Genomic DNA, 25,777 nt, shown 5'->3' with positions numbered 1-25,777 from the left:
TAAGGGACACACCTGTAAAAATTTATAATCTGGTTTATTTTCCAACATGAGCAAAAACTGCATTAGACAAATTTCATTCAAGTATACTATCACCCTGATAAAAATCCTTTTACCCTTAGGGAAGAAATAAATTGTGCTCTATGGTTCTTGTAAGGATGTTTCTTACAGAAATCATGGATAGTATCACCAGTCTACAGCCACTATCTATCACAGAACTTACATGGAAACCTACAGCCTCATTAGAAAAACTTAGCATGCACATTTCATAAAGAAATGAATGAATGATCTATTCTGCCTCACTGTGGTATGAGATGTAATGGTAATTCCTAAGAGGGTTATGTGTCTTGTTTCCTAACAGCAAATGCTCTTTTAAGTTTGCAATGATCAAACAAATGCAGTCAGTATGTTTTTGATGAACCATGGATGAAAAGAGATCACTGAAATTCTAGAGAATCAATCTATACTATAGCTTTTCTCCTAAATCCCTTCTGCCCTTAAAAAATAATAAATGATTTCCTTATAATAAGCCTTAATGCATGTTTTACAACTACATCTGCTGCAACAGGAATGCTGGTATTTAGTTTTAGTGACACTACTCTGATAGCAAATGTTCACTGATTCTATCATTTATAGGGCAATGACCAAGGCAATGTCTGGAAAAAAAAAAAACCGAAACACTTTAATTTTTAAGACAACTGCAAGCACCTCAAACAATGGATTATTGTTACAACACTTGTTAGCTTTTCACAATCTAGTTATTGCAAAGGCATATGGATAAATGTTAATGGACAAAGTCAAAAACGAGGCACCTTAATGAATGTAAAATTTAAAATAAAAAGACATTCAATCCACTGACGTCTAAAAGAGGCTAAATATACCTCTATATATTACATTCTAAAATTGTATTGCCTACTATGGTTTGTGTCCTGGAGTCTACAATTAATTTTAAGGAAATGCATAAACAAAACTGTGTGCAACCTGCAAAGGGAAAATCATTTTCTCAACTTCATTTTATGGAAAGACAATGAAAAAGCTAGTAAAATTTGTTGTAGCCACATGTAAAGCTACCTATGGAATGAATGTGATCACTGTTACCTTTGAGCTGTGAGGAGTATTCTGCCCACTGCACTGCAAATTGTATATACCACACCTTGTGTTCTAGACAAGCATGATCATGCTTTTCAAAAAATATACGTATTTTTTCATTCCACACAATGAACATGTTTCTCTTTTCCAATTTAATCTATGTAGAGCTGAACTTACAGCGCCCAGAGGAGGCAACATGACATGGTACTGAGCCATCACATTTTTAAAGGGAAATTGCTCTTCTTTAAAAGTACTTTTAAAAATATGCAAAAATACAAATGGGACTGCTAAATTATAATGCATATTTTAGAATGAGAAGCATATATTTTCTTCCTTTAAAGTGCCATATAGAGAATGACATCTTACAACCCAGAGCCACTTTGTTTAAAATCCAATGTGAAAAGACTGTTATGGAATGAAAAGTTTGCACAACTCCTTGGAGCAGTTAAAGTCTGCTACATGCAACATAGGCTACAAAGCACTCAAGACTTGGTAGCTTTTCTGAAATTTGAGTCCCCCTCCCATATTTAATGGAAAGTAACATTTACAGGGTGCATTTACATACACTATAATACAGGAATGATGTCCCTTTGCCAGAAGATAAAATTGTACATTTCCTTGCTATTTCTTGGTTCCAACTTGATAATTTCTTAAGATTGTAAATTATATAGTACTCAGCTAAAATATTTCTTCATAAATAGTTACAAAACCTGCCAAAACACAAAGGGAAAGTATTTTTCATTCAAAAAAAGGACATTTGAATGTCACACAACACAAGAAACAATGCTTAGAGACATGTTATTGTTTCCAGAAGAAAATGGTCAGTAAACTACTTAGCTGAAGACGAAAGACTACCCTTCCCCAGGATCACAGTGCACAAAAAGCAAAATGTCAAACAACAGTACCTCAAAGCAAAATAAAGGTCTGAGGATGAAGCCAGCTCACTTGTAATCCTGTTAAAGAATGAGAGTCACCGTTTAGGTCCAATGTACTGGGAACATTTGCTAGCTCAGAATGCAATATTGGTAGAATTTGCTAAGAATTCAACCAAGGATGCCGAAGGCATTCGCCAGCTGAGGCTCGTTTTTCTGGAACCATTTCTAACATCGGGATCAGGAAATCTGTAAACTGTGCAGCATCTTCATGGGGCCAGCCATACTTTTCCACAAGTACATCAAAGAGGCTCCAGGGCTTCAGCTTGGTGATGTGTCGCAGTTCTCCTATGGGGGAAAAACAGGCCAATGTCAAGAAAGCTCCAAATCTGCATTCCCCATTGTTGGTCCAGTCAGGCTCTTTTCAATGAAGCGGACAACCACCTGCTCAACACTTACACGGCAACAACAAAGGACACCAGCTTTTCCCCGCTAGGCAGTAATCATTACATGCACATATGACCAAGGCATATTTCAAGTAAGCCTGGTGGATGTAAATAGAGGTTAATTAATAGTTCATTCACATTAGTTCTAAGTTTCTTTAAGTAAGTGGAGTGGGCTCACTTTGCCCAGAGTGTTCTCTTTTCCAAAGGCTGAAGCAAGCCACTCTCATTTCAACCTGGGATCTTTCATAAAATTTGCAAACTTGAGGCCAACCCAAATCAAACACCATTCATGTCTACGCATTTGTTGTAAAATCTAAGATCCTAGGACATTAATTTGTAAATCTTGAAGTTATATTTCACAAATTGTACTAGCTGCAGTATGAAAAGTGTGGGTTACAGGCAGCTTTTGGTTGACATAACAGAATGACGAACAAGCTAGTAAATGGCCTACGAGCTGTAATGGTCATTTCATGAGAGAAAAAAAGGTTATTTTTAAGTCAAAACTGCAAAAAAGGGCTGGAGTCGGTGGCTCACACCTGTAATCCTAGCCGTCTGGGAGGCTGAGGCAGGAGGATCCCTTGAGCCCATGAGTTTCAGACCAGCCTGGGTAACACAGACCAGACCCTGTCTCCACTTAAAAAAAAAAAAAAAGAAAGAAAAAAAGTAGCTGGGGGCGGTGGTACATCCCAGCTACTCAGGAGGCTGAGGCAGGAGCATTGCTGGAGTCCAGGAGGCCAAGGCTGCAGTGAGTCAAGGTCATGCCACTGCACTCCAGCCTGGAAGAGGGGCAAGCGAAACCCTGTCTCCCCATAACCCTGTTCAAAAAGGCAATAAACTGTCAAAAGCTCCAGATAATTTCACTGTAAATAACTCATTTTCTCTGCCTGTTTGAAGTTTTCACAAGACACCCCACCCCTGCCCATAGGCCTCCTTAGGAGCCCCTCAGTGTACCCTGAGCAGCTTCTGCAGAGGAAGCACTCCCCTGTGCCCACACCCCAGAGCAGCCAGGTCTCGGAGGGGAGGGGGAGGCATTCAAGCACCTGCACGGCACACTTCATACAAGGGCTGACTTTCAATTGCTATAATTTAAACAAATTTTTTTCATGAGATGCATCAATAGATAATCAGTGCTCTGCTCACAAAGGTGTTCTCAGGAGGCTTGTTCTGTTTCACCCATTCAAGTCAATTTAGAAAAGCCCTCCCCTTTAAAAACATAATGAAAAGAACAGAACATTACAGAAAATTGTAAGAACAAAAGGGAAAGTAGCCTACAACCCTACCCACAACAGCTCTTCTTTTGTGTCTATTGTGAAGCGTGTTCTTACACACTAGTATGTCTACAGAGCTGCAGTCATGCTCTGCACAGGGTTCTGCATAAAGAATCTCTTAAGAGGACTGCTTGCTAAAGCGGCTGGGATGTAAAATAAGCTTCTGTTTCCAATATGAGGACTGGAGATAGAGTTAAGCATCACATCCAGACATCAGGTCTGTGTTGATGAAGAAATGAACCTGCAATATTAGAGGCGGGAAGGGATCTCCTGTTGAAGGAAACAGTCTCCATAAAAACAAAGTCTGAGCAGAGACTGCAGGTTTATCCCTCTAAGCCCAAAATTCCAGCTCTAGGAATCCAGCCCAAGGAGATAAACCCTGGTTGCACCACCCCAAATTCATGCCTAATATATGCTGGCACAAAATTACATGTACTTGCAAAATTACAAAGAGCCAATAATAGTAAAATGGTGGTTACAAGAAAACCAAGGTAGATTCACTTAATAGTATTTAGTATTACTTAACAACATGGGAGAAGATCATGGTACAACATTAGGCAGTAAAGGAACAGCCAAACTATGTCCTACAGATAATCACAAGATTATTAAAACACTCATTAAGATGGAAATCAAGTGAATAAAAACACCAGCTTTTGTTAGTAGGTAATTTCAATTTCCATATTTTCTGTAATATGACTATATTGATTTAGACTGTTGATCTCACCACAGCAACAGTGAAGCAAACTAAGAAAGCGCGCACATGACTAAACCAAGTTCTCGGGGAAGGAGAGCGAACTTTTATGACATTAATCTATTCTATCTCAGAATAAATACTCTCCAGGTTTGCAAATAAAGGCAAATACAGAGAAGCACTGTCTGCTGAGAATAGTAAAGGAACCTATTTCTGAGAGGCCAGGTGTTAAACTAAGATCCATCAACGAGGCATCTTTTAAGTACAATCCTCCATGAAAAGAAAAGGTTTACCACTATAAATGCTTAACAGCTGCACAGTAACAGTGAGCAAAACAATATAACACTGAACAGCCATGAGAAACTATTCATCCATAACTAGGCATACTGTAAACTGGTAAAAATATTTGCAAGGAGCAGCATAAAATATCTACTTTTGACAAGGTAAAGACTATGTGCAAAGCAGCAGTCTATAAACAACAGGATATGCAGGACAGTCCTAAACACCTATGGTCCTGAGCACACAGCAGCACTGCAATATAACAAAACACTGAACCGCCTCTAAAAAAAAAATGTGTCAACTTTTTCTGTGGAAAAACTTTATACTGCAAAGGAAATCAATTCATCTGGATGCTACAATGATTATGTGTACAAACCCTTAAGCTCAATATAAGAAGTAACCTTGCCCTGGAAGTCCCTGATAAGGTTACTCAAACACAAAGCCCTAGCCCCCAGCTCTGTACCTGCTGCCAGCCGACACAACAAGAGTGGCCTCACTGGGTGAGTGGGGGCCTCGAGTCCATGAGCCAGCTCCAGCCCTGCAGACGATGCCCAAGAAATGGAGACACCTCCATCACTCAGAATGATAATTAAGAATAAGAGGGGAAAGCACATTTTAAAAGCACATTTTCACCATTTGCTTTTATTATAAAAGTAGCACCCTAACAAGTTAAAGAAATGTTATCGGCCAGGCGTGGTGGCTCATGACTGTAATGCCAGCACTTTGGGAGGCCAAGGCAGGAAGATCACCTGAGGTCAGGAGTTCGAGACCAACCTGGCCAACATGGTGAAACCCGATCTCTAATAAATACAAAAATTAGCCAGGCGTGGTGGTGCACACCTGTAATCCCAGCTACTGGGGAAGCTAAGGCACAAGAATTGTTTGAACCCAGGAGGCAGAGGTTGCAATGAGCTGAGATCGCACCACTGCACTCCAGCCTAGGCAACAGAGTGAAACTCTGTCTCAAAAAAAAAAAAAAAACAAAAGAAAAGAAAAGAAAAGAAAATATATGAAGATGTGTTTCACTGAAACAAGTTTTGCAAATAACAAGACAACTGTGACAATTTTAATTTTTTTTAAAGTTCCATTTCTAGCCTGTCCTCCTTAAAGAATGTGGAATATCACTTCACCCTTCCTGTGACTATCAGCTGTCAATCTCAGTATCAACTCACACACACACACAGGCAAACATGAGCCTGGCGGCCAACTGTGCTGTTCCCCAGGAGCCCCTCAGGCTTCTGAATGTGCTCTGACAAACAGCCTGACAGAGCCAAGGAAAGCCAGCAGGAAGCAGGCTCTGAGGAAGGCTCCGCCTGCAGAGCAAAGGCTTTGTGACAGCAGCTGTACTGGCCAGTCCTGGACTTGCAGAGTCCGTCTAAGGAAACAGGGAAGTGCTATTATACTTCTCTTGAATCTTAAAGTGGTTTGTGAAAGAAAATATATTATTTTATCCATGAAATTGTCATATTCCAGAATACAGCAGCCCACGAGGTTCCACACTACATGTGGGAAGACTCTAAAGGCAAATCCTAGACTATATGTACATGAACAGTGGTAATTACAAAGCAAACCATGATACAAAACTGATGAGCATCAATTTGATGCATGTAGAAAGTAAACCTACCAAGAAATACCAATACAAAGTAAGAGACAATCAAGAGATTTGAATGAATTCTTATACAAGTAGACAACCACATGTGGGTAAATACTGGAGTTTACAATGTGTATAAGCCCTACTTCACATCCCATACAAAATCAACTCAAAACAGATCATATGCCTCAGAGCTAAAACTAAGCAGTTCCTAGAAAAGTAAATCTTCATGACCTTGAAGTAGGCAATGATTAGATGTGACATCATAAGCACAAATTGTAAAATGTATATAAATTGGCCTTCATCAAAATTTAAACATTTATACTTAAACTTTCACACATGTATTCAAGAGAAATGGAAACATCTGCTACACAAACTTGTACATTAATGATCATAGTGGCATCATTCATAATAGCCAAAAAGTGGGGGGAACCAAACGCCCATCACCTTCTGGAGGGATAAACAGGAGGAGTGGCAGTGGCAACGCCCAGCCCGTGAGGTTGTCAAATGCCCACGAAAGAGCGTTCGTTGCTCTTTACAGCATCAAAAGACTGTTGCTTTTTAGGTATTCAGGAGATAATTTTAAAACACTGTGACAAGTTCAACTCAGACACTAAATATTAAAAATACAGAATAAGGTATCTCTTTTAAAAACTCAGCTCCTGGGTTTTAGCCCTCAGTTCTCCCCTTTCTCTTGATGTTGTCCCTGACTCGGGGAAATGTGGATTTTATGCTGCTGCACAGAAGCTTCTTGCTTTTGAAATTTTCAATTGTATTTAAGGTCTGTAGTCTGACACACACACGCACACACAGGCAGGCGCACACACATGCACACATAATCACTCTCTTTTATCCCAACACACTTGATGCTCTCATCTAGAGACCAGTTTTTGTTTGTTTAAGTAAACTGTCCCCCCCTTTGATGATCCCATTATCAACACAGCAATTTTTACTAAAATGCGCCTGCTGAATGGTCAGAAAAATTCCTGGTGACCAGCCCAGTGAGGTCTGCTCCTGGCTGCACTGTTTTTCCTATCATGAGCTGAGGGTTGAAATGCTTCTGGGGACCACCCACTTCTTGAAGACAGGACAGGGAAAAAAATTCATGGACATGCTGATTTCTATTCGCCTCTCAACACACTAGTTTCTTAATGCTTTCTGGTGGCTCATGTCCAGCAAATTATCTTTAAGAGGGTGAGAGCTGTAATTACATTCCCTGACCAAAAATATAGCTCAATTTTTAACTTTCTGGCCAAAGAATGATTCAAACTAGTAATGATCATGGCTTCTTGAATTATACACAAGAAGAAGAGACAGATGAGCTGCATTTGATGCTCAACTTTAACACACAGACCCCGCTCTTCTCTGGCAGCGTGGCAGGGATGAAAATCTGCTTCTGACCTGGAGGAGACAGAGTGGGAAAACGTCCTGGGAAGGCACTCTCCATCGGTAACTGCTTTCAAAGGTGACAGGCATATCAACAGCTGTTTTAAATTTTGTTCTTTATCAGTTCTAGCACAAAGTATTTTAGGTATTTCAGGAAAAAAATTTCAACGGCTACTTTTAAGATTCCATTATTTTCAAAATGTACATTCACATACTACTTAGGGGAACATGCCAAAACACATCTTTCAGGCAGCAAGCCATTCCCCTCATCCTAAGAGACACGATGAAATCTATTTCCATGACGGGCCGTCATTCCTCATAATGTTATCCTGTGACTTCTGTAAAAACCCTAAATCCCTTCTGATCTCTACTGCCATTAGAAATTATAATCAGGAAAGAACTGAAGTCCCAATTCTCAGTCATTTCAGGGGATTTCTCATCTAGTCACAAACACTCTCTTACATCCAAAAAAAGGAAAAAAGAACTGTAGGTACCACAGTAACACCAAGTCAAAATATTTTTGATCTCTCATTAAGAAAGATGCCAAATGCATTTTAACTCTGCAGGTTACCTTCAAATAAGCTGCTCAAAAAGAACTCGATCACACAGGTCCTAAGTATATGTGGTGATGATGGCGGTAACCTAGAGCTACACATCCACAAGCTGTCTCAGGGAGCAAGGCTGCTGACAGAAAGCCCCACGGGGAAGCTGCTTGCCAGCCATTTATGGCCACATGCAGGCCACTCTCCCTGACACGAAAGGAACCATCACAGGAGTGACAGGCCAAGAGCAGATGCCTGCGCCAGCTCCATGCCTGCAGGCCGCTTACAGGCCCCTCCTTCCAACAACTCAGTGACTTCGCTTGCTCATCATTCAAGGCCTCTCTTTCTGTCCCTCTTTCCTTCCTTCCCACTGTGCACAGTATGGAGTCCTCGATCCCCCCAACAGACAGACAATTAACAACGACAACTAAATGCACGGCCAGGCGCAGTGGCTCACACCTGTAATCCCAGCAACTGGGAGGCTGAGGTGGGTGGATCACGTTAGGTCAGGAGTTTGAGACCATCCTGGCCAACATGGTGAAAACCTGTCTCTACTAAAAATACAAAAATTAGCTGGGCGTGGTGGCAGGTGCCTGTAATCCTGGCTACTCGGGAAGTTGAGGCAGGAGAATTACTTGAAGCCGGGAGGCGGAGGTTGCAGTGAGCCAAGACTGTGCCAGTCCGGGCAACAGAGTGAGACTCCATCTCAAAAAAAAAAAGGACAAATACAGAGGCAGGTCACTCTAAGTGGGTCTTTGTTGATAAGGAAAGGTTCCAATTAAAGGAATAATTCCTGAGTGACTTTGCTATTGGTCCTCACTGTACCAGATGACCCCAGTGGAAAATGAGGCTCATCAAACCATGGTGTCCAAGCAGATGCTGTGCCCCATGTCTCTCAGGTCTCTCCTCCCCTCTAGAGCATCACAAGTCAATCATGTTCTCTCTTTCCGTAACAGGCCAGGCCCAACTCCAATCTGACCCACAGCTGGGGGCTCACAGCAAGTCACCTATCAGCCACGGCGCCCCAGGGACCAGGCCATCTCCCCCACCAGCTCTGGAAACATTCTGAAATGTGGGAGGGGCCTGCCTTCAATAAAAACACAATTCCCCAAGCCATAATGAATCCCAAGCCACAATAATTCACAGCTTTTTCCTTGTTTTTTTCCTGAGACAGAGTCTTGCTCTGTCACCCAGGCTGGAGTGCAGTGACGTGATCCCGGCTCATTGCAACCTCTGCCTCCCAGGTTCAAGCAATTCTCCTGCCTCAGCCTCCCCAGTAGCTGGGATTACAGGCACCCGCTACCACGCCCAGCTAATTTTTATGTTTTAGTAGAGAAGGGGTTTTGCCATGTTGGCCGGGCTGGTCTCGAACTTGTGACCTCAAGCGATCCACCCACCTCAGCCTCAGCATAAGCCACCATGCCCAGCCCAATTATTTTCAAATAACATTTTCTCTAAATTTCCCAGGGAAACTCAGCCTGTTTTCTCAGTAATACTGCTGTATAGAAGTTCATAAGCTTCCAGTGTTTTCCTGTTTATAGCTTTGCTTTAGCAATAATAACAGCTCCAGTTGTGCCCAGTGCTGTAAAGGCACCCTCTTATACTTTCTTGTAACAGCCAACCCGAAAGAACCCCTATTGACAGATGAGGAAACTTAAGTTCACAGACTACCTGATGTGCCATTCTCACAGCAGGTTGAAGCCCCAGCTCCATTACTAAACACAGCTTAACAGCAAAGCCATTTTCCTGCCCTTGACTCCACTTGGGCCTGTGCTTGCGAGTCTCCATGTGGGGAGGGGAACCCTGTACCTGGCTAACGTGGCCTAGACTCAGAGACCAGATTCTCAGAACCAAAAATAATTACTGATTGTCTGACAAATGGTTTTTCCTGACAATACCTGTGCTAAGTCTTAAAGGTAATGAGGAAAATAATTACATCTAATTGTATATTTCACAAATTGCCTTCACCAGGTGATCCTATAAAGTCTGAGAGGGGTAGTCAATTTGCCCAGAGTAAATGCAGCAGGAAACCACCATCTTTAGCACAGTCAGTTCTCAAGTCTTGTACACTTAACAGAAAAATGTAATTTAAAGTTAAATATAAGGACTGGTTAGCCAAACCTCACCAAAGTGAGTAATAAAGATTACTACTCCTTATCTCATAGGAAAATAAAAAATCAGTTTGAGGCCAGGCATGGTGGCTCACACCTCTCTAATCCCAGCACTTTGGGATGCCAAGATGGGTGAATGACCTGAGGTCAGGAGTTTGAAAACAGCCTGGTCAACATGGTGAAACCCTATCTCCAACAAAAATACAAAAACTTAGCTGGGGACATGGTGGTGGGCACCTGTAATCCTGGCTACTTGGGAAGCTGAGGCAGGAGAATCGCTTGAACCCAGGGTGGGTGGAGGTTGCAGTGAGCTGAGATCACACCACTGCACTCCAGCCTGGACAACAAGAGCGAAACTCCATCTCAAAAAAAAAAAAAAAAAAAAAATCAATGTGGTTCTCCAAATTTAGCTAAGAGAGGGAGACAGAACATCTGGGACTTTCAGAAATTTCTAAAAGTCCATGTCCTACTCACATCAACTTTAAAAGTTCTTTAAGGGCTGTCACATCCAAAAACAAATATCTAACCTGAAAAATATGAAGTAAAAGGACCAACTACACTCATCACAAAAAAGTACAGCAGGCTGGGCACAGTGGCTCATGCCTGTAATCCCAGCACTTTGGAAGGCTAAGGCAGGTGGATCACTTGAGGTCAGGAGTTTGAGACCAGCCTGGCTAATATGGTGAAACCCCGTCTCTACTAAAAATACAAAATAATTAGCCAGACATGGTGGCACACCTCTAATCCCAGCTACCTGGGAGGCTGCAGCAGGTGAATTGCTTTGGGAACATAGGATGTGATTTTTAAGAATGTGAGGAATGCAACATTTCATAGGTCTACATCCACTACAGAAATAACCCAGGCAGACCAAAAGCCATGTCCCTGGACATTCATTAAGTCCAGTCTCTAGGCCACCTCTGTTCCACTACAGAGAGTCCATGACATGAGAAATGAAAAGATAAGTCTAGCCGGCTTTTAACAATCATCTAAATTCCTTTTTATAAATATATGAATACATAGATTGGTAACTTGGAGTAAGAAAAGAGAGAAGCAGAGGAGAAAACTGCTATTAGGAATGCTGTTCTCTTACAAAATTCTTACTCCAGGTATCAGATGGGTCAGGTTTATTTCTTGAGAGCTTTCTTCGGAAGAACTCCCCAGCTGTGAAACTCCAGATCTTTCTCCACTGCCCAATCACGAATGCACAATTTCTCCTTTTGGGAGAAGACTATGCTGAAAATTAGTGTTGCATAAATACCGTTACCTTTTCTGGTGAAAAACTCCTTGGAATATTTCCCCAACATAGCGTATTTTCGAGGGACTTTCCCCAGCAGTTCAATGATCAATGCTATGTGATCTGCATTGGGAAACATTGCCAGCAAAACAGAAACACACGACAGTTTAATCAGTACACTGCATGCAGACACTACTACCGCCCGCGCAGACAGAAACAGAGCGCAACTTGAATGACCAAAAGTACAGGCCTTCCTCACGTTGCTGGATTCAGGATCCAGAGCTGGAGGGCACAGGAGAGGGGCTGGTGAACAGGGTGACCGCAGCACAGGGCTAAATGTGGTCTTCCCTGACAACTTTTCTATCAGCACAGGAATTCTGCTGGGTTGCGTTTTGAATTTAGGAGAAATGCCTTTGTCACCATTAATGCTAAAATCAGCAGCTGCTCTTCAGTTTCTGTCTGCATCGTGGCGCTTTTCAAAAAGAAGAGGTACTACCTCTGCGATTGAAGAATTCCCGAGAATATTTTCCAGATAGAGCAAAGTGCCTTGGAATACTGCCTAGCAGCTCTATGATGTGGGCTATGTGGTCTATGGAGGAGAGAAAAAAGGATATGGGAATGGGAGGGGCAAAGGGAAGGATGGGATAAAAGAAGAGGGAAAAATTGAAATTAGTAAAAAATCAGAAATAGATTCAAATCAACAGTGTCTGCAGCACATCCATGCAGAGGCTTGTAGGAATGACAGGCCTCAGGCACCACCAGGAGCAGTAACAGTGACTGAGGCCAGCTCACCCCAGGGCACCCCAGCATCGCAAGCAAATAAGCATGGAGATGGTCAGGTTTACAGATGGAATTCAAGCCAGAATTCCTGGGTTTTCAACTCAGCTCCCAAACAGGACAGAGAAATGGGCAGCACATCAATGGTCGAAAGGACCACAGAGAGGTTTCAGGTCTGTATCATCTGTCCTCTCTCAGCCAGCTGGGTTCCTGCCCTGTGCAAGGCCAGGACGAGCCGCTGGTGTAGGCCCCTGAGGGCTCACTGGAGTGCTGCCTGTACCAGGCAGGCTCTGCCCATTCACTGAGACTGAGGGGGCGTCAAACTCAAAGGAAAAGCATCTGAATTTGGTGTTTGAAAACCAAAAACATGGCTCTATTTCAGTACAAAAATACAGTACTCTACAGAAGTTCAGGGCTGGCAGAAGACCTAGAATGAGGTATTCAGCAGGCACTAATACTCACCTTCGTCTCTGGAATAGTCTTCCCCAGAATGTGGTTCAAACAAATAATCTCCCGTTGCCAGCTCAAATGCCTAGGATACAACAGACGACATGCTAAGCACTTCAGAGACTGGCCCCCAAGTCAACAGCTTTTTCTCCTTACAGAAGAGACCGCCACTTTATGAAGATCTGAATCAAACAAAATAGCCTCCCAAAAGTGCTCAATACTAATTTTCTTCTTTCTTCCACATTCAAAGAAGTTTCAGAAGTATTTTTATATTTCTTCTAAGGAAAGATATAAGAGCTATGTATTCTGTTCATTTTGCAGGAAGCAAAACCAAAACGTCAGTGATTCAGCCGCACCTGTGTGCAGGCCTGGCAAAGCACAGTATGCACTCTATAAACGGTAGAACGAGAGTTCAACCCAGGACTCAACCAAGCCCATCTGACTCCAGCACCTGCCTCAACCACTATAATAGCCTTGGCCTCTGTATAGCAGACACTGCTGCGTCCTTTAGGCAAAGACCTTCATGTTTTAGTAACCGAGGACTATTTTCAGCATCTCATCATCTATTTTCATCATCATCTCATTCACTTCTGATTCAACCAAAGGAAAACCTGGAAACAAAACAGACCCTCTTTGTCCCCAGGGCCAGAGGACGCAGATGGCCTTGCAGACCCTTTTGTAGATGTCACGGAGCACTGGCTTCCTGGGTGGCCACTGGCTGTCCCTCAGCATGCCAGCATGTAGGGAAGGCCATTTGTTCCCATTTCCCTTGCTCACAAAAAAACCCTCAAGAACATGAGTTTAAGCTGGTAACAATATACAAAAATGGCAACTGCTACTGCTCTGCTGATCAAAGAGTATGTTTTAAAAGCGAAAAAAAGAATAAGCTAAATCCCATTTCTGGTTTTTCTCATAGCTGCTTCTATTTTTTTTTTTTTTTTTTTTTTTTGAGACAGAGTCTTGCTTTGTTGCCCAGACTGGAGTGCAGTGGCCGGATCTCAGCTCACTGCAAGCTCCGCCTCCCGGGCTCACGCCATTCTCCTACCTCAGCCTCCCGAGTAGCTGGGACTACAGACGCCCGCCACCTCGCCCGGCTAGGTTTTTTTGTATTTTTTAGTAGAGACGGGGTTTCACCGTGTTAGCCAGGATGGTCTCGATCTCCTGACCTCGTGATCCGCCCGTCTCGGCCTCCCAAAGTGCTGGGATTACAGGCTTGAGCCACCGCACCCGGCCGCTGCTTCTATTCTGAATGGATCTTGCTATCCCAAAAGGTGTTCAGAAGCCCAATCACTGATGCCTGTGGATCTCTGACTGCCCTCCCCACTCCTGCCCCCAGGAGCCAATGCTGGGGCAACTGCACTGCATCAACCTACCTTCTTTCTCTTTCAATGACCACACAGTGCTGGGAAGGAACCCTTAAGGGAAGACTCACCTGCCTGGGTGAGGGGCCACCTCTCCTAGCACTGTCTTTAACAAACCAAGAGTGGGACAGTCAGCCCAGGATCACATCTTTTCACCTTTTTTTTTAAAAAAAAAGACTGCATGTGAATCAGCTGAAGGAAGGAAGCATGGTGACAAGATGACTGCCAGCTGCCCATGTGGTAAGCATTAGTTTATGAACTCAGGATCCTGCCCTGAACCTGGCATAGGTCTGAGCAGGACACAGACACGTCACATCTCAGCATGGTGAGCTGGTGGTCCCAGCACTGTGGATGCCCGAAGGCACCAGCAGAAAACGCAGGAAGGCCCTTACGTAGGGCCTCTCCTTTCCACTCAATAAACAAAAAAGACAGCTGGGCCAATCCCAGGTGAGGGCAGGAAAACCTCATTATTGGTCCCAAATCCAAGTGGAACAACTAGATTACACACTTGATGGCCAGGAGAGTCCTTCCAGCCTGGGAGACAATCAACTCAGTATCTTACAAGCTAAGAGAAAAATCTGAAAACTCTAATGGGACAACGAGGACTTGAAAAGCTTGGATCAAGTTCCAAGCTGCTTTTCAACCCCTGCCTTGAGCCCTATGCTAACTCTTTTAATTAATTTTCAAAATGACTTCGATCAGGTCACATCCATTTCTTTTCCTTTCATATTTTTTGAGATGGGACCTCACTATGTTATCCAGGCTGGACTCAACCTGTTGGGCTCCAATGATCCTCTCTCAGCCTCTAGAGAAGCTAGGACTACAGGCGCACTACACTGTGCCCAGCTTTGTACATATTTCTTACCGCCAAAATATGTCAGCTATGTATTCTTTGAACAAATGATCATTTTGATTAGCACCCTTATATTTCCAAGAAAACATGTATAGAAGCCAATCAATGAAATAATTTTTCTTTTTTTTTTTTTTTGAGACAGAGTCTTGCTCTGTCGCCCAGGCTGGAGTGCAGTTGCATAATCAATCTCAACTCACTGCAAGCTCCGCCTCCCAGGTTCACGCTGTTCTCCTGCCTCAGCCTCCCGAGTAGCTGGAACTACAGGTGCCCCCCACCACGTCTGGCTAATTTTTTGTATTTTTAGTAGAGATGGGGTTTCACCATGTTAGCCAGGATGGTCTCGATCTCCTGACCTTGTGATCTGCCTGCCTCAGCCTCCCAACGTGCTGGGATTACAGGCGTGAGCCACCGTGTCTGGCGAAATAATTTTTTTTTTTTTAAAGGAAGAAGGAAGATGCAGGCTGTAATGCTACCCGTTTTTGGTTCTTTGGAGAGTGACTAGATTCTCTTAACAATACAACATGTACAGCAGGGCAAATGCACATTACAATGAAAAACCTCTGCCTTCAACTCAGGTACTCCCAGTGTAACCTTCTATTGCCCAGGCTGGAGTGCAGCAGTGCAATCTTGGCTCACTACAACCTTCGCCTCCCGGGTTCAAGCGATTCTCCTGCCTCAGCCACCTGAGTAGCTGGGACTACAGGCACGTGCCACCACGCCCAGCTAATCTGTGTATTTTCAGTAGAGATGGGGTTTTGCCATGTTGGCCAGGCTGGTCTCAAACTCCTTGCCTCAAGTGATCCACCTGCCTTAGCCTCCCAAAGTGCTGGGATTACAGGTATGCAACACCCTGCTGGGCCCGAGTATAACTTTTATTATTATTTTTAATACCTGGGAACTTCGGATTCTTCTCCACTTGGCCCAATTCCCTCAAAGGGCTTTTCCCTGGACCTACTTGTTTCTGGATTCTTGGGAGACCAAGTGCCTCTCTCCTAAAACATTCTCCTACGCCAAAGTACCCTGATTCTGAACAAGTAAGATCAGCTCTTTGTTCTCTGATATAACCAGTGCCAAAGAAGTCTGGTGAAGTTTCTTGGAATGGCTTTTCTTGTTTCTATGGCACTGACCAGGACTCACCATGGAGTTCATAAAAGGTCCTATCCGGGACTCTAACACATAAATGCAGAGAAATCAATGCTTCAGCTACAAAGAAGTTTCAGATTATATGTAATTACACCTGGAAGGTGTAAAGCTCAAGAAAAAGCAAAACTCAAGAAAAGTAAAACAGATCTAAAACCAACATATCCTTGCTGTGATCCTTCATTCTGTTGTGCTTCTCCAGCTGCAGAGCCTAAAGCTATGCTCCCCGACAATAGCCAATGGAATCTTGCTACCACCCCTCAGCTCTCATTCCCAACAGAGTCTCTGTGAGATTTGATGCCATTTATAAAACTCAAAGACAGCTGGGCACAGTGGCACATGCCTGTAATCCCAGCATTTTGGGAGACCAGGGCGGGTGGATCACTTGAGCTCAGGAGATCGAGACCAGCCTAGACAACATGACAAAACTCCATCTCTACAGAAAATACAAAACTTAGCCAGGCGTGGTAGCATGTGCCTGTAGTCCCAGCTACACCAGAGGCTGAGGTGGGAGGATCACTTGAGCTTGGGAAGTGGAGTCTACCGTGAACCATAATCATGCCACTGCACTTCAGCTTGGGCAACAGAGCAAGACCTTGTCTCCAAACAAACAAACAAAACCTTCAAAGTCTATAGGCTTTACCACCAAGAACCATCTGTGACCTTACGACAGCTTGGTATTATGAGGTCAAATTTAATATATTAAATGCAATATTTTTACACTACAACAGAACAGATGAGGTAAGAAACACTGCCTCATTGCTCCTAGGTTCTCTAGGAAGAACAAAAGAAACCTCTAAAGCAGGGACTTTTCGGGGGCGGGGCAGGCAGTGAATGAGGGCCTGCCCCTTTCCAAAACAAAAACAAAAACAAAAAAAAAACTCCCTTATGACAACCAACTGAAAAAGAAAACCTCATAAGCCATCCTGACAGCACTGAGGGAGCTTATGCTTAATTCTTGGGAAGGGGGCAGGTGAGGAGACAGAAAGGCTTTTCCTTAGGAACCTGTTATTGATAATTATGCCACTGTTCACAGCAACAGCATTTCAAGAAGTAAACAGGACAGGAAATTGTATGGAGAGACAAATGTTCATCAAATGGAAGGCAGGACAGATAACCTGGTATAAAATTGTGCTGACAGTTCCATTATCCCACTACATCTGTGATTGTGTCCTATTTTTCTGGTTATATCACCAAACTTAATACCCCAAATTAGAAGCACAGCATTTCAGAGTTGAAAGAGTTCTTAGTGCCTAATTCAGGGCAGCCCTGCTGCTGGTGGCCATTGTGACTTAACCTTCCCCACATCCTGAAATGGCACCTGCTCCCCGACCCCCACTCACTGTCTCCGCGGCTCCCGTTCCACTGACTCCCACGTCTCAGTCTGCCTGCTGGGGTCACACAGAGAGGGCCAAATGCCTCTCCACACAGCACTCTCTAAGTTCAAAGTGACCATCACTGGCCACCGGTTCTTTTAACTGTTCTCTTCTCTACCTAGCTAAGGCAGGGACTTGGGTTTTGATACGGAAGAAGTTTAACACCTTTAATAATTTAAACATAATTATCTGGTATTATCCATAAGAGCAACGAGGGAATAGAAAGGCCTGGTGTTTCAGGACCTATCTGGCCATGTGTTGACTCAGATCATGCTGAGTCAAAGCTGAAAGACACAAAGCACCCTCTTTTTCTCCTATCAGCTGGCACTAACTGCTCAAAACAATGCTTTTACCTGAGCATTAGAGGAGATAAAACACAGCAAATTCAAAAGAATTGTTAAATTAACCTCTGAATAACAGAAAATTAACATATTTATTCTGCATTCCTTTTTTTCAGTGAGAAGAAAAATGCTAAGCCTTCCACACAACCCTTTCTTTTAAATATTGGAAGAATGTGGATAAAAAACAGTATGGAATAGAAAAAACATGAAACTCGACAGCAAACAACCCACCTTTCCCAACACAGCATGCCTAAGTAAAGCCCACCGAGAAAAAGCTGCTGAATGGGCCAGGAAACAGGGTAGAGGAAGAGAACCAGGAACTGGCTCGCAGACATGGAGCCCCTTGTGTTCACCAACTCACAGGTTCAGGGACAATGAACAAACGATGCCGGGCAGGGCCAGGGGAGTTTAGAGACGATGCAACTGTGCGGCACAAAACCAGCAGCAAAAACAGGCCTGACAGGTGACAGAAGAGGCTTCTGCCGCCCTGTGGAGGCCGCCATCTCAACCACTCTGGGAACAGACTCTGTCAGCGGGAGTGGGCGCTGCTGCCACTGTCTCAGAAGGGGCTAGACATCCTAGAATAAGCCAGAATATCTGCTAGCTCTTGCTTTCTAAGGGATGAGAGATTATGCATTGGCATCTGGGGAAATCCCTTCCAGTCTGGAAGAGGTGAGGAACCCTGCATGTCTGGTTGACCAGGCAGAGGCTACATGGAGGGGCTCCCACCTGCCTGCCTCAGGCAGTCTTCCCCTGGGAGATGCCACCTCATCTTTCTCCACAGCATGAGTGAAGGGAAAAGTTCCCTATACCCTGCAAATTTTCAGGGACTATAAGTGAAGTCACTGTGTCACCACAACTGAGTCTGATTCATGGGGCTGCGGGCTGTGCAGGGCCTTAAGAAGAGACCATCTCTCTCTCACAAGCCCACAATCACACCAAACACCCAGGGCCCGCCTGAGGAGGATCCTTCCACTTCTTAAGATGCCCGCGGCAGTAAACTTCCCCTCACCCAGCCCACGGCAGATGACCCTTACAGTCAGAAAAACTGAGGTCACACGCCTCAGAGAGACTCAGCCCCGTCCAGAGTATGAGAGGAACGAGCCAATTCCCACGGCAGCAAAGGGCAGAGCCGTCCTTACCATACATGCTGTGCTCCAGATGTCCGCAGGGGTGCTGTACCCCGCTCCTATTAAAACCTCTATGGAGCGGTACTGACGCGTCTGGATGTCTTCCGTGAAGTGTTTATGCTGGAAGGGAACAGGCTGCATTACCACAGAGCAACACAGACATTCAGAAAGTGTCTTCGCACACAGAATCAAGACCAAAGTGTTTTAGAAAGAAAACTCTACTTACCACCCAACAAGCATTTCCCAGGTCAGCAATTTTTACTCTAATTTTATCTGCATTCCGTGGATCCAGGGGATTCACCAACAAGTCAGCCGCCCGGGTTTTTGCTGGCATGAGCAAACAGCAGGACAGTTAGTGATTAGGATAAGTGGTTTCCATGCGTGAGCACAGTGTTTGCCAGGGTCAGTCTCCTTTCCTAAAGAGTGGTGGAATGATCACTCAGGCCTGGGACACTGTAAATTCAACTTGACAGAACTAAAACTGCTTGTTCTCCACCTCTGGAAAATTCTCCACGAAACAGCAAACTGGGCTGCCCACAGGATGCCAAGGGCACTGCCTTGCCCTTTCTCTTCTTATCCCCAGTTCCTTCAGGTCCGGGTCAGCCCTAGAACAAGCCGGCCTTGCTCTCTCCCTGTCTGCTGCTTTGTGGCGGCTCTTCATGGTGTCAGTCCATCCCTTCACGGTCCGGATCGAGCTTGCTGATGCATTATTACAAGGAACATGAAGGTAGAAAGAACACTGCTGTGGGGGCCAATCACTACCAGTGACACACAGTTCCTTGGACGCCACAAGACATCAGGGTCCCTGGCACCCACACCTCACACCCACATTGTCCCCTACAGTTCCCACTGCCTGGGCTGAGCACACACAGATCTCAAGGGGTAGATGACTGCTGATTAACAAACACAGATTAAAGGCAGGGACTAAACTATTTTTGTTTTGTTGTAGACAAGGAAGGGCCCAGACAGAGGTCTCTTGAGATGGCCTGGGCCATAAAGGCAACCTCTGAGGTCACTCATGAACTTGTCACGTACGTGAGCAGTCATTCTTAATTCCAGGGTGACCCCAGGGAATCTCAAAGGCAGGTATAGGGCCAGCTTCCCAGGGATTCTGGGGCCAGATCTTCTCAGACAAGTCCAGATCATGCCTGTATCAAGCAGAGTTAATCAAGGGGCAAGTGACAAAGAAAAATAATTTCATGAGGCCCAGAAAAATAGTCCTTAAAGTCAGCATCTTCATCACCAAACCTCAGACTGACCTACAAGATCAGATTTCTGGTAAAGATGAAATAAAACCAGGACTTTTATTTATTGTATAAGTAATTTTGAAATGGTATTTAAAAACCAAGCAGAAAAGTCTGTTCAATGTAGAACATTAAACACTGATACGATTTGGGTTTGTGTCCCTGACAATATCTCATGTCGAATTGTAATCCCTCGTGTTGGAAGAGGGGCCTGGTGGGAGGTGACTGGATCATGGGGGCAGATTTCCACCTTGCTGTTCTTGTGATTCTGAGTGAGTTCTCATGAGATCTGGTTGTTTAAAAGTGTGTAGCACGTCCCCCTTCTCTCCTCCTCCTGCTCCAGCCATGTAAGATGCCTGCTTCCCCTTCTACCATATTTTACAGTTTCCTAAAGCCTCCCCAGCCATGCTACCTGTATAGCCTGTGGAACCGTGAGCCAATTAAACCTGTTTTCTAAATAAACTATGGAGTTTCCGGTATTTTTATAGCAGTGTGAGAACGGACTAACACAAACACCTACCTAGGAGAGCCCCTTTGTTTCCTTGAAGCTGGGCAGTGCTGAAATGAACTAAACCTCTCTTGGGGTACGTATGAACTATGGAACCAGGGTGCTTGAGGAGGCTCTGATTCTTCAGCAAGCCCCATAACAGGAAGGAGGGCCAGCCTTGCAACTTGCAGTAAAGTAGTGAACAGGCAAAGCCTCAGAACCTAGGGTGCCCACACAGCTCCCTAGCAGGGCTCCAGATAATTCTGACCAGTATCTTAACCCTCAAGACCTGTTCCTCCAGCATGTTAATCAACTGAGCCAGCCAGGTACAGATATTCCCTGCTCGCTACCTTCCATATGCCTGTTTCCTTGTTTATAAGGATTCTGATCCACTGCAGGGCCTCACCAAAGGCCAGGTATGAGCTCAGGAAAAGAAACACCAGAACTCAGCAAAAAATCAGAAAGAGCGCAGCACAAAGACCAACAAAAGAAGGCAAAATGTACATACACTGATTTACCTGGGGCTGAGAACAAAGGTCCAGGATAAATACAAAAATGCTGACCCAATGGGTAGATGAACAACACTAGACATGATTAGATGAATGCCTCATATGTCATTTAATCAAGGAGAATCAGCAAGAAGGAAAATGGAATTTGAGGTTTGAAGAATTGGATTCAAATCTAAGTTTCAATATCTACAAGGTGTAAGACTGGCAAATGACTTACACTGTATGAGGCTTGGTATTCAGGAAAAGAAGAATTGGAAGGGACCACCCCTTCCGCACCAAAGAAACTAAAAACCCAAACACACAAGAATCAGGACAGCATCTGGGTGCCTGGCCAGATTCAGGGGCTTCCCTCTGCTGTGACCAGCTGAACCATCATCTGGGGCAGGAGGCTCCCAACTGGTCAGTGAGGGACCAGAGAGCCGCAGCACAGGGAAGGGGAGGCCCAAGAGCAACTTCTACCCCCACAAACAACTCAAATCACAAGTCTAATGCGAAGAGGGCAAGGCCCTATTAAACGTATTGTGGTCCCCCTGAGCCACAGGATGATGTGGTTTCTTTTTCTCCATGAGAACAGGTAGCTGAGTTGGCTGTTATCTGAGGGCACTCAAGTCAAAGGAAATGATCTGTAATCTGCCACCCACTCCGAGATGTTGTTTTTAAAAACATTTCTCAGGAGCTGCTTACTTCAATCACGCTAGAAGAAATACTTTCAAAAACCCAACACCTCACATTTAAATTCAGGGATTTTTTTTTTTTTTTTTTTTTTTTTTGAGACGGAGTCTCCCTCTGTCGCCCAGGCTGGAGTGCAGTGGCACGATCTTGGCTCACCGCAACCTCCGTCTCCTGCGTTCAAGCAATTCTCCTGCCTCAGCCTCCCGAGTAGCTGGGATTACTGGCGCCTGCCACCACGCCCGGCTAATTTTTGTGTTTTTAGTAGAGACGAGATTTCACCATATTGGCCAGGCTAGACTTGAACTCCGGACATCAAGTGATCTGCCCACCTCGGCCTCCCGAAGTGCTGGGATTACAGGCATAAGCCGCCACACCTGGCCTAAATTCGGGTTTTTTTCTCTTTTTTTTGTACTTAATATCCTTCATTAAGGTTCACTGAACACAATCTCTTTGGTGACATGCTGTTATCCTCCTGGTTCGGGTTTGTAAACAGTTACTCAGCTTCTAAGATGTTCCAAATGATGCTAGGTAATGTATCTCAATAACTTAATTGCATAAAAACACAACAGGAGGTAAAAGAGATTTTGTTTTTCTTTCTTTTCTCACTATGATAGTTCCTGAACTAAGGTACCAGATTGCTACATTCCCAAAAAGCCCACTGAAACCCAAATGGAATGCTTTTGTTGCGTCTCCTCTGACTGAGTCACCACGGTAGTGACCTGTCACACGGTTTCCTTCTTACAGATAATGGTGACACAAAGGACAAACTGGAGCTGTCTTCCTTCCAAAATGAAAACTTGCAACTGCACTCTGCTTCCACTAAGAGGGGAATGAGTGGAAAGCTTTCACTTCGGGAAGAACTGAGCCCCTTGAGTCACCTTCTGACACACTAGTCTCCGGGTGACACTGTGGTCACTCATTCCACAAGACGCTATCCTAGAAACTAGATGGTAGCCAACAACGCCTCAGCATGATGAGACAGCTGCTGTCACACGCACATAACACATGGTGCTAGGCACACACTGACTCTTTACATTGTAAGAGGTCCTTATGAGGATGGCGAGAATATCCCCTCTATATGGAGGAGGTTCAGTATGAGGCCCAAAGAAGTAGTGGAACTAACAGATTGAACGTTGCCACCTCAACTATTCACACAACAAATATTTACTGAGTCCCTTCTGTGTGCTAAGCATGGTCTTGGTACTGGAAACACAGTAAGAAAAAAACACAAGCCAAATTAGGAAACTCGTGTACTGGCTGAAAATATGGGCAATAAGGCAAATAAATGAGGAATCCACACATTCCGTCAGGTTATGAATCCACACATTCAACAGGCTATGAAGAAAAACAAAGCAGAGAAAGGAGATGGATAATGCCAAGGCTGTTCAGGGGAGATCTTTTCTGAGAAGGTGACATTCAGGAGAGGTCTGAAGAAAGGCAGGCATGAAAGTAAGAGAAGTCTGAGGCAAAGGACACAGGAAGTACAAAAATCCTAAGACAGAAACAGGCAGCGCTGCCCATACAACCAAGATGAGCATGGCCAGCAGGAGCAGAGGGGACAGAGAACTAAGCCTGCTGGGGACACAGGAAGCCCTCACCCAGGAGGCAGGCTACCGTGTTGGATCATATCCTGGATCAGGAAAATTTAAGAAGAAAATTTTAGAATTATTGAGGAAATTTGAATATGGAATAAATAATAGATGATATTAGGCCAGGCACGTAGTGGCTCAGGCCTATAATCTTAGCATTTTGGGAAGCCAAGGTGGGCAGATCACTCAAGCCCATGAGTTTAAGACCAGCATGGGCAACATGGTAAAACCCTACTTTCTCTACCAAAAAGACAAAAATTGGCCAGGCATGGTGGTGCCGACTGTAGTCCCAGCTACCTGGGGGGCTGAGGTGGGAGGATCACTTGAGCCAGAAAGCAGAGGTTGCAATGAGCCGAGATCACGCCACTGCACTCCAGCCTGGGTGATAGAGCAAGACCCTGTCTCTATATTATATTTAATAATATAAAATTAGTGCTATTCTTACACGTTATAATAGTATTATTGTTACAATGGAGGACGTCCTAATTCATCTCTCAGAAGATGAATGCTTAAGTATTTAGGAGTGAAGTATCCTAATATATGTAGCATGCAGTGTCTGTGTAAAGAAAGTACATGCAATGTGGCAAAATGTTAATTGCTCAATCTATGTGGAGGATACAGAGTTGTTTATTGTACTCTTGTTTCAAAATAAAAAAAATACAAAGATGCTCTAATAATTCCTTCCTGCACCTTCCTGGATGGTGCTGGCTATGCAGGGATGTACACTCTCCACTGTGGAGACCACTGCTGTAGATGATGGGGACCTGTGGAAACTGTGAGCAGGGGAATACACTGATCGGGTGGGCATACTGCAAAGACACTCTGGCAGCACCATGGAAGGGCATGCTGAAAGGCAGGTGGGGAGAAAAGCTGGAGAGAACACAAAGCCAAGAGACCAGTAAGGAGCCTCGGTAACAGCAGCGGCAAGCAATGACAGTGCCCACTGTAGGGCCAAGGCAAGCAGGACCCCTACTTATGAGGTATGACTAGCAAAACGAGATGATTTACTGGATGTGAGAGAAAAAAGGGGGACATACTGATGATCAAGTTTCTCACTGACGCAACAAGAAATGGTGGTAACAAGCGCAGGAAATACAGCATGTGTAGCAGGTTGGCAGGGTGAGTTGTATTCTGGTTTTGAACACGTAAAGTTTGAAGTTTCCTGTGACAGAGATGGAGCTGTCATGTAAACAATAGGGTAAGTTTTATGACTTGCCTGGGCCTCGATGGTGACCACGTGGTAACAAGCCGCAATTGTGCTCCTTTACATGGATTGTGATGACCAAGGCAACTTACATTCAATGGGAAATTTTTCAATATATTATTATATGTTATTTATCTACCTTTGCCATTGACCTGTTGTATTTAACTCAGTGCTACTAACAACCCCAGAGGTAGCCATTTCTTTCCTTTGATAGAGGAATAAGCCAAGGCTCAGACAGGATAAGAAACCAAAGTTCCACAGTTATTAAGTTCTGAGCTGGGGATTAATCTGATGATACGTGGGTGCCTCTCGGTGTCTGCGGGGAACTGGTTCCAGGACATCCTGAGGACACCAAAATCCACAGATGCTCAAGTCGCTGATATAAAATGGTGTAGTGTTTGCATGCAACCTACATACATCTTCCTATATACTTTAGTTGATCTCTAGTTATTTATAATACCTGCTACAATGTAAATGGTATGTAAATAGTTGCTATACTGTATTGTTTAGGGAATAATGACAAGGGGGAAAAGTCTGTACATGTTCAATAAAGACACAGGTTTTTTTTTTTCCCTCCAACTGTTTTCCATCTGAGGCTGGCTGAGCACATGGATGTGAAATCCACAGATGTAAAACCCATGGATAGGGAGGGCTGGCTGTAACTGAAGCCACTGCAGCCTAAGCTAATACTTGCAGACTAAGTACAAATAAAAAAGGTACTTTGGTCTGGTCATGGTGGCTCACACCTGTAATCCCAGCACTTTGGGAGGCTGGGGAGGGCGGATCACCTGAGGTCAGGCATTGGAGACCAGCCTAGCCAACATGGTGAAGCTCCGTCTCTACTAAAAATATAAAAATTAGCCAGGCATGTTGACGGGCGCCTGTAATCCCAGCTATTCGGGAGACTGAGGCAGGAGAATTGCTTGAGTCCAGGAGGCAAAGGTTGCAGTGAGCTGAGATTGCACCACTGCACTCCAGCCTGGGCAACTAGACTGAGACTGTCTCAAAATAAATAAATTAATTAAAAAAATAGAAATAATTTAAAAGATACTTTGTAAATTACTTTCTATATGAAACTTCAGCCGGGCGCGGTGGCTCACGAGGTCAGGAGTTTGAGATCAGCCTGACCAACATGGTGAAA

General features: G+C 44.2%; 1 protein-coding gene across 3 annotated transcripts in view; it reads right to left on the bottom strand.

The window, feature by feature from the left end:
* Positions 1–15: 15 nt before the first annotated feature.
* Positions 16–25,777, bottom strand: part of SRPK2 (SRSF protein kinase 2) — a 213,454-nt gene continuing 187,692 nt past the window's right edge. For 2 of the 3 annotated variants that reach the window (XM_012000366.1, XM_012000365.1), the window contains 5 exons: positions 19,158–19,258; positions 18,944–19,051; positions 12,746–12,815; positions 12,003–12,095; positions 16–2,306 (listed from right to left, as the gene is read on the bottom strand). In XM_012000366.1, the coding sequence (XP_011855756.1) occupies positions 2,122–2,306; positions 12,003–12,095; positions 12,746–12,815; positions 18,944–19,051; positions 19,158–19,258 (557 nt within the window). In that variant the 3' untranslated portion in view covers positions 16–2,121. Of the gene's footprint in view, positions 2,307–11,536; positions 11,630–12,002; positions 12,096–12,745; positions 12,816–18,943; positions 19,052–19,157; positions 19,259–25,777 lie in introns of all 3 variants that reach the window. The other variant, XM_012000364.1, reaches the window with a different exon arrangement.

This window comes from Mandrillus leucophaeus, unplaced genomic scaffold (genome assembly GCF_000951045.1).
Source record: "Mandrillus leucophaeus isolate KB7577 unplaced genomic scaffold, Mleu.le_1.0 Scaffold627, whole genome shotgun sequence".
Taxonomy (NCBI): Eukaryota; Metazoa; Chordata; class Mammalia; order Primates; family Cercopithecidae; genus Mandrillus; species Mandrillus leucophaeus.
This window is presented reverse-complemented; position numbering and strand designations above follow the sequence as displayed.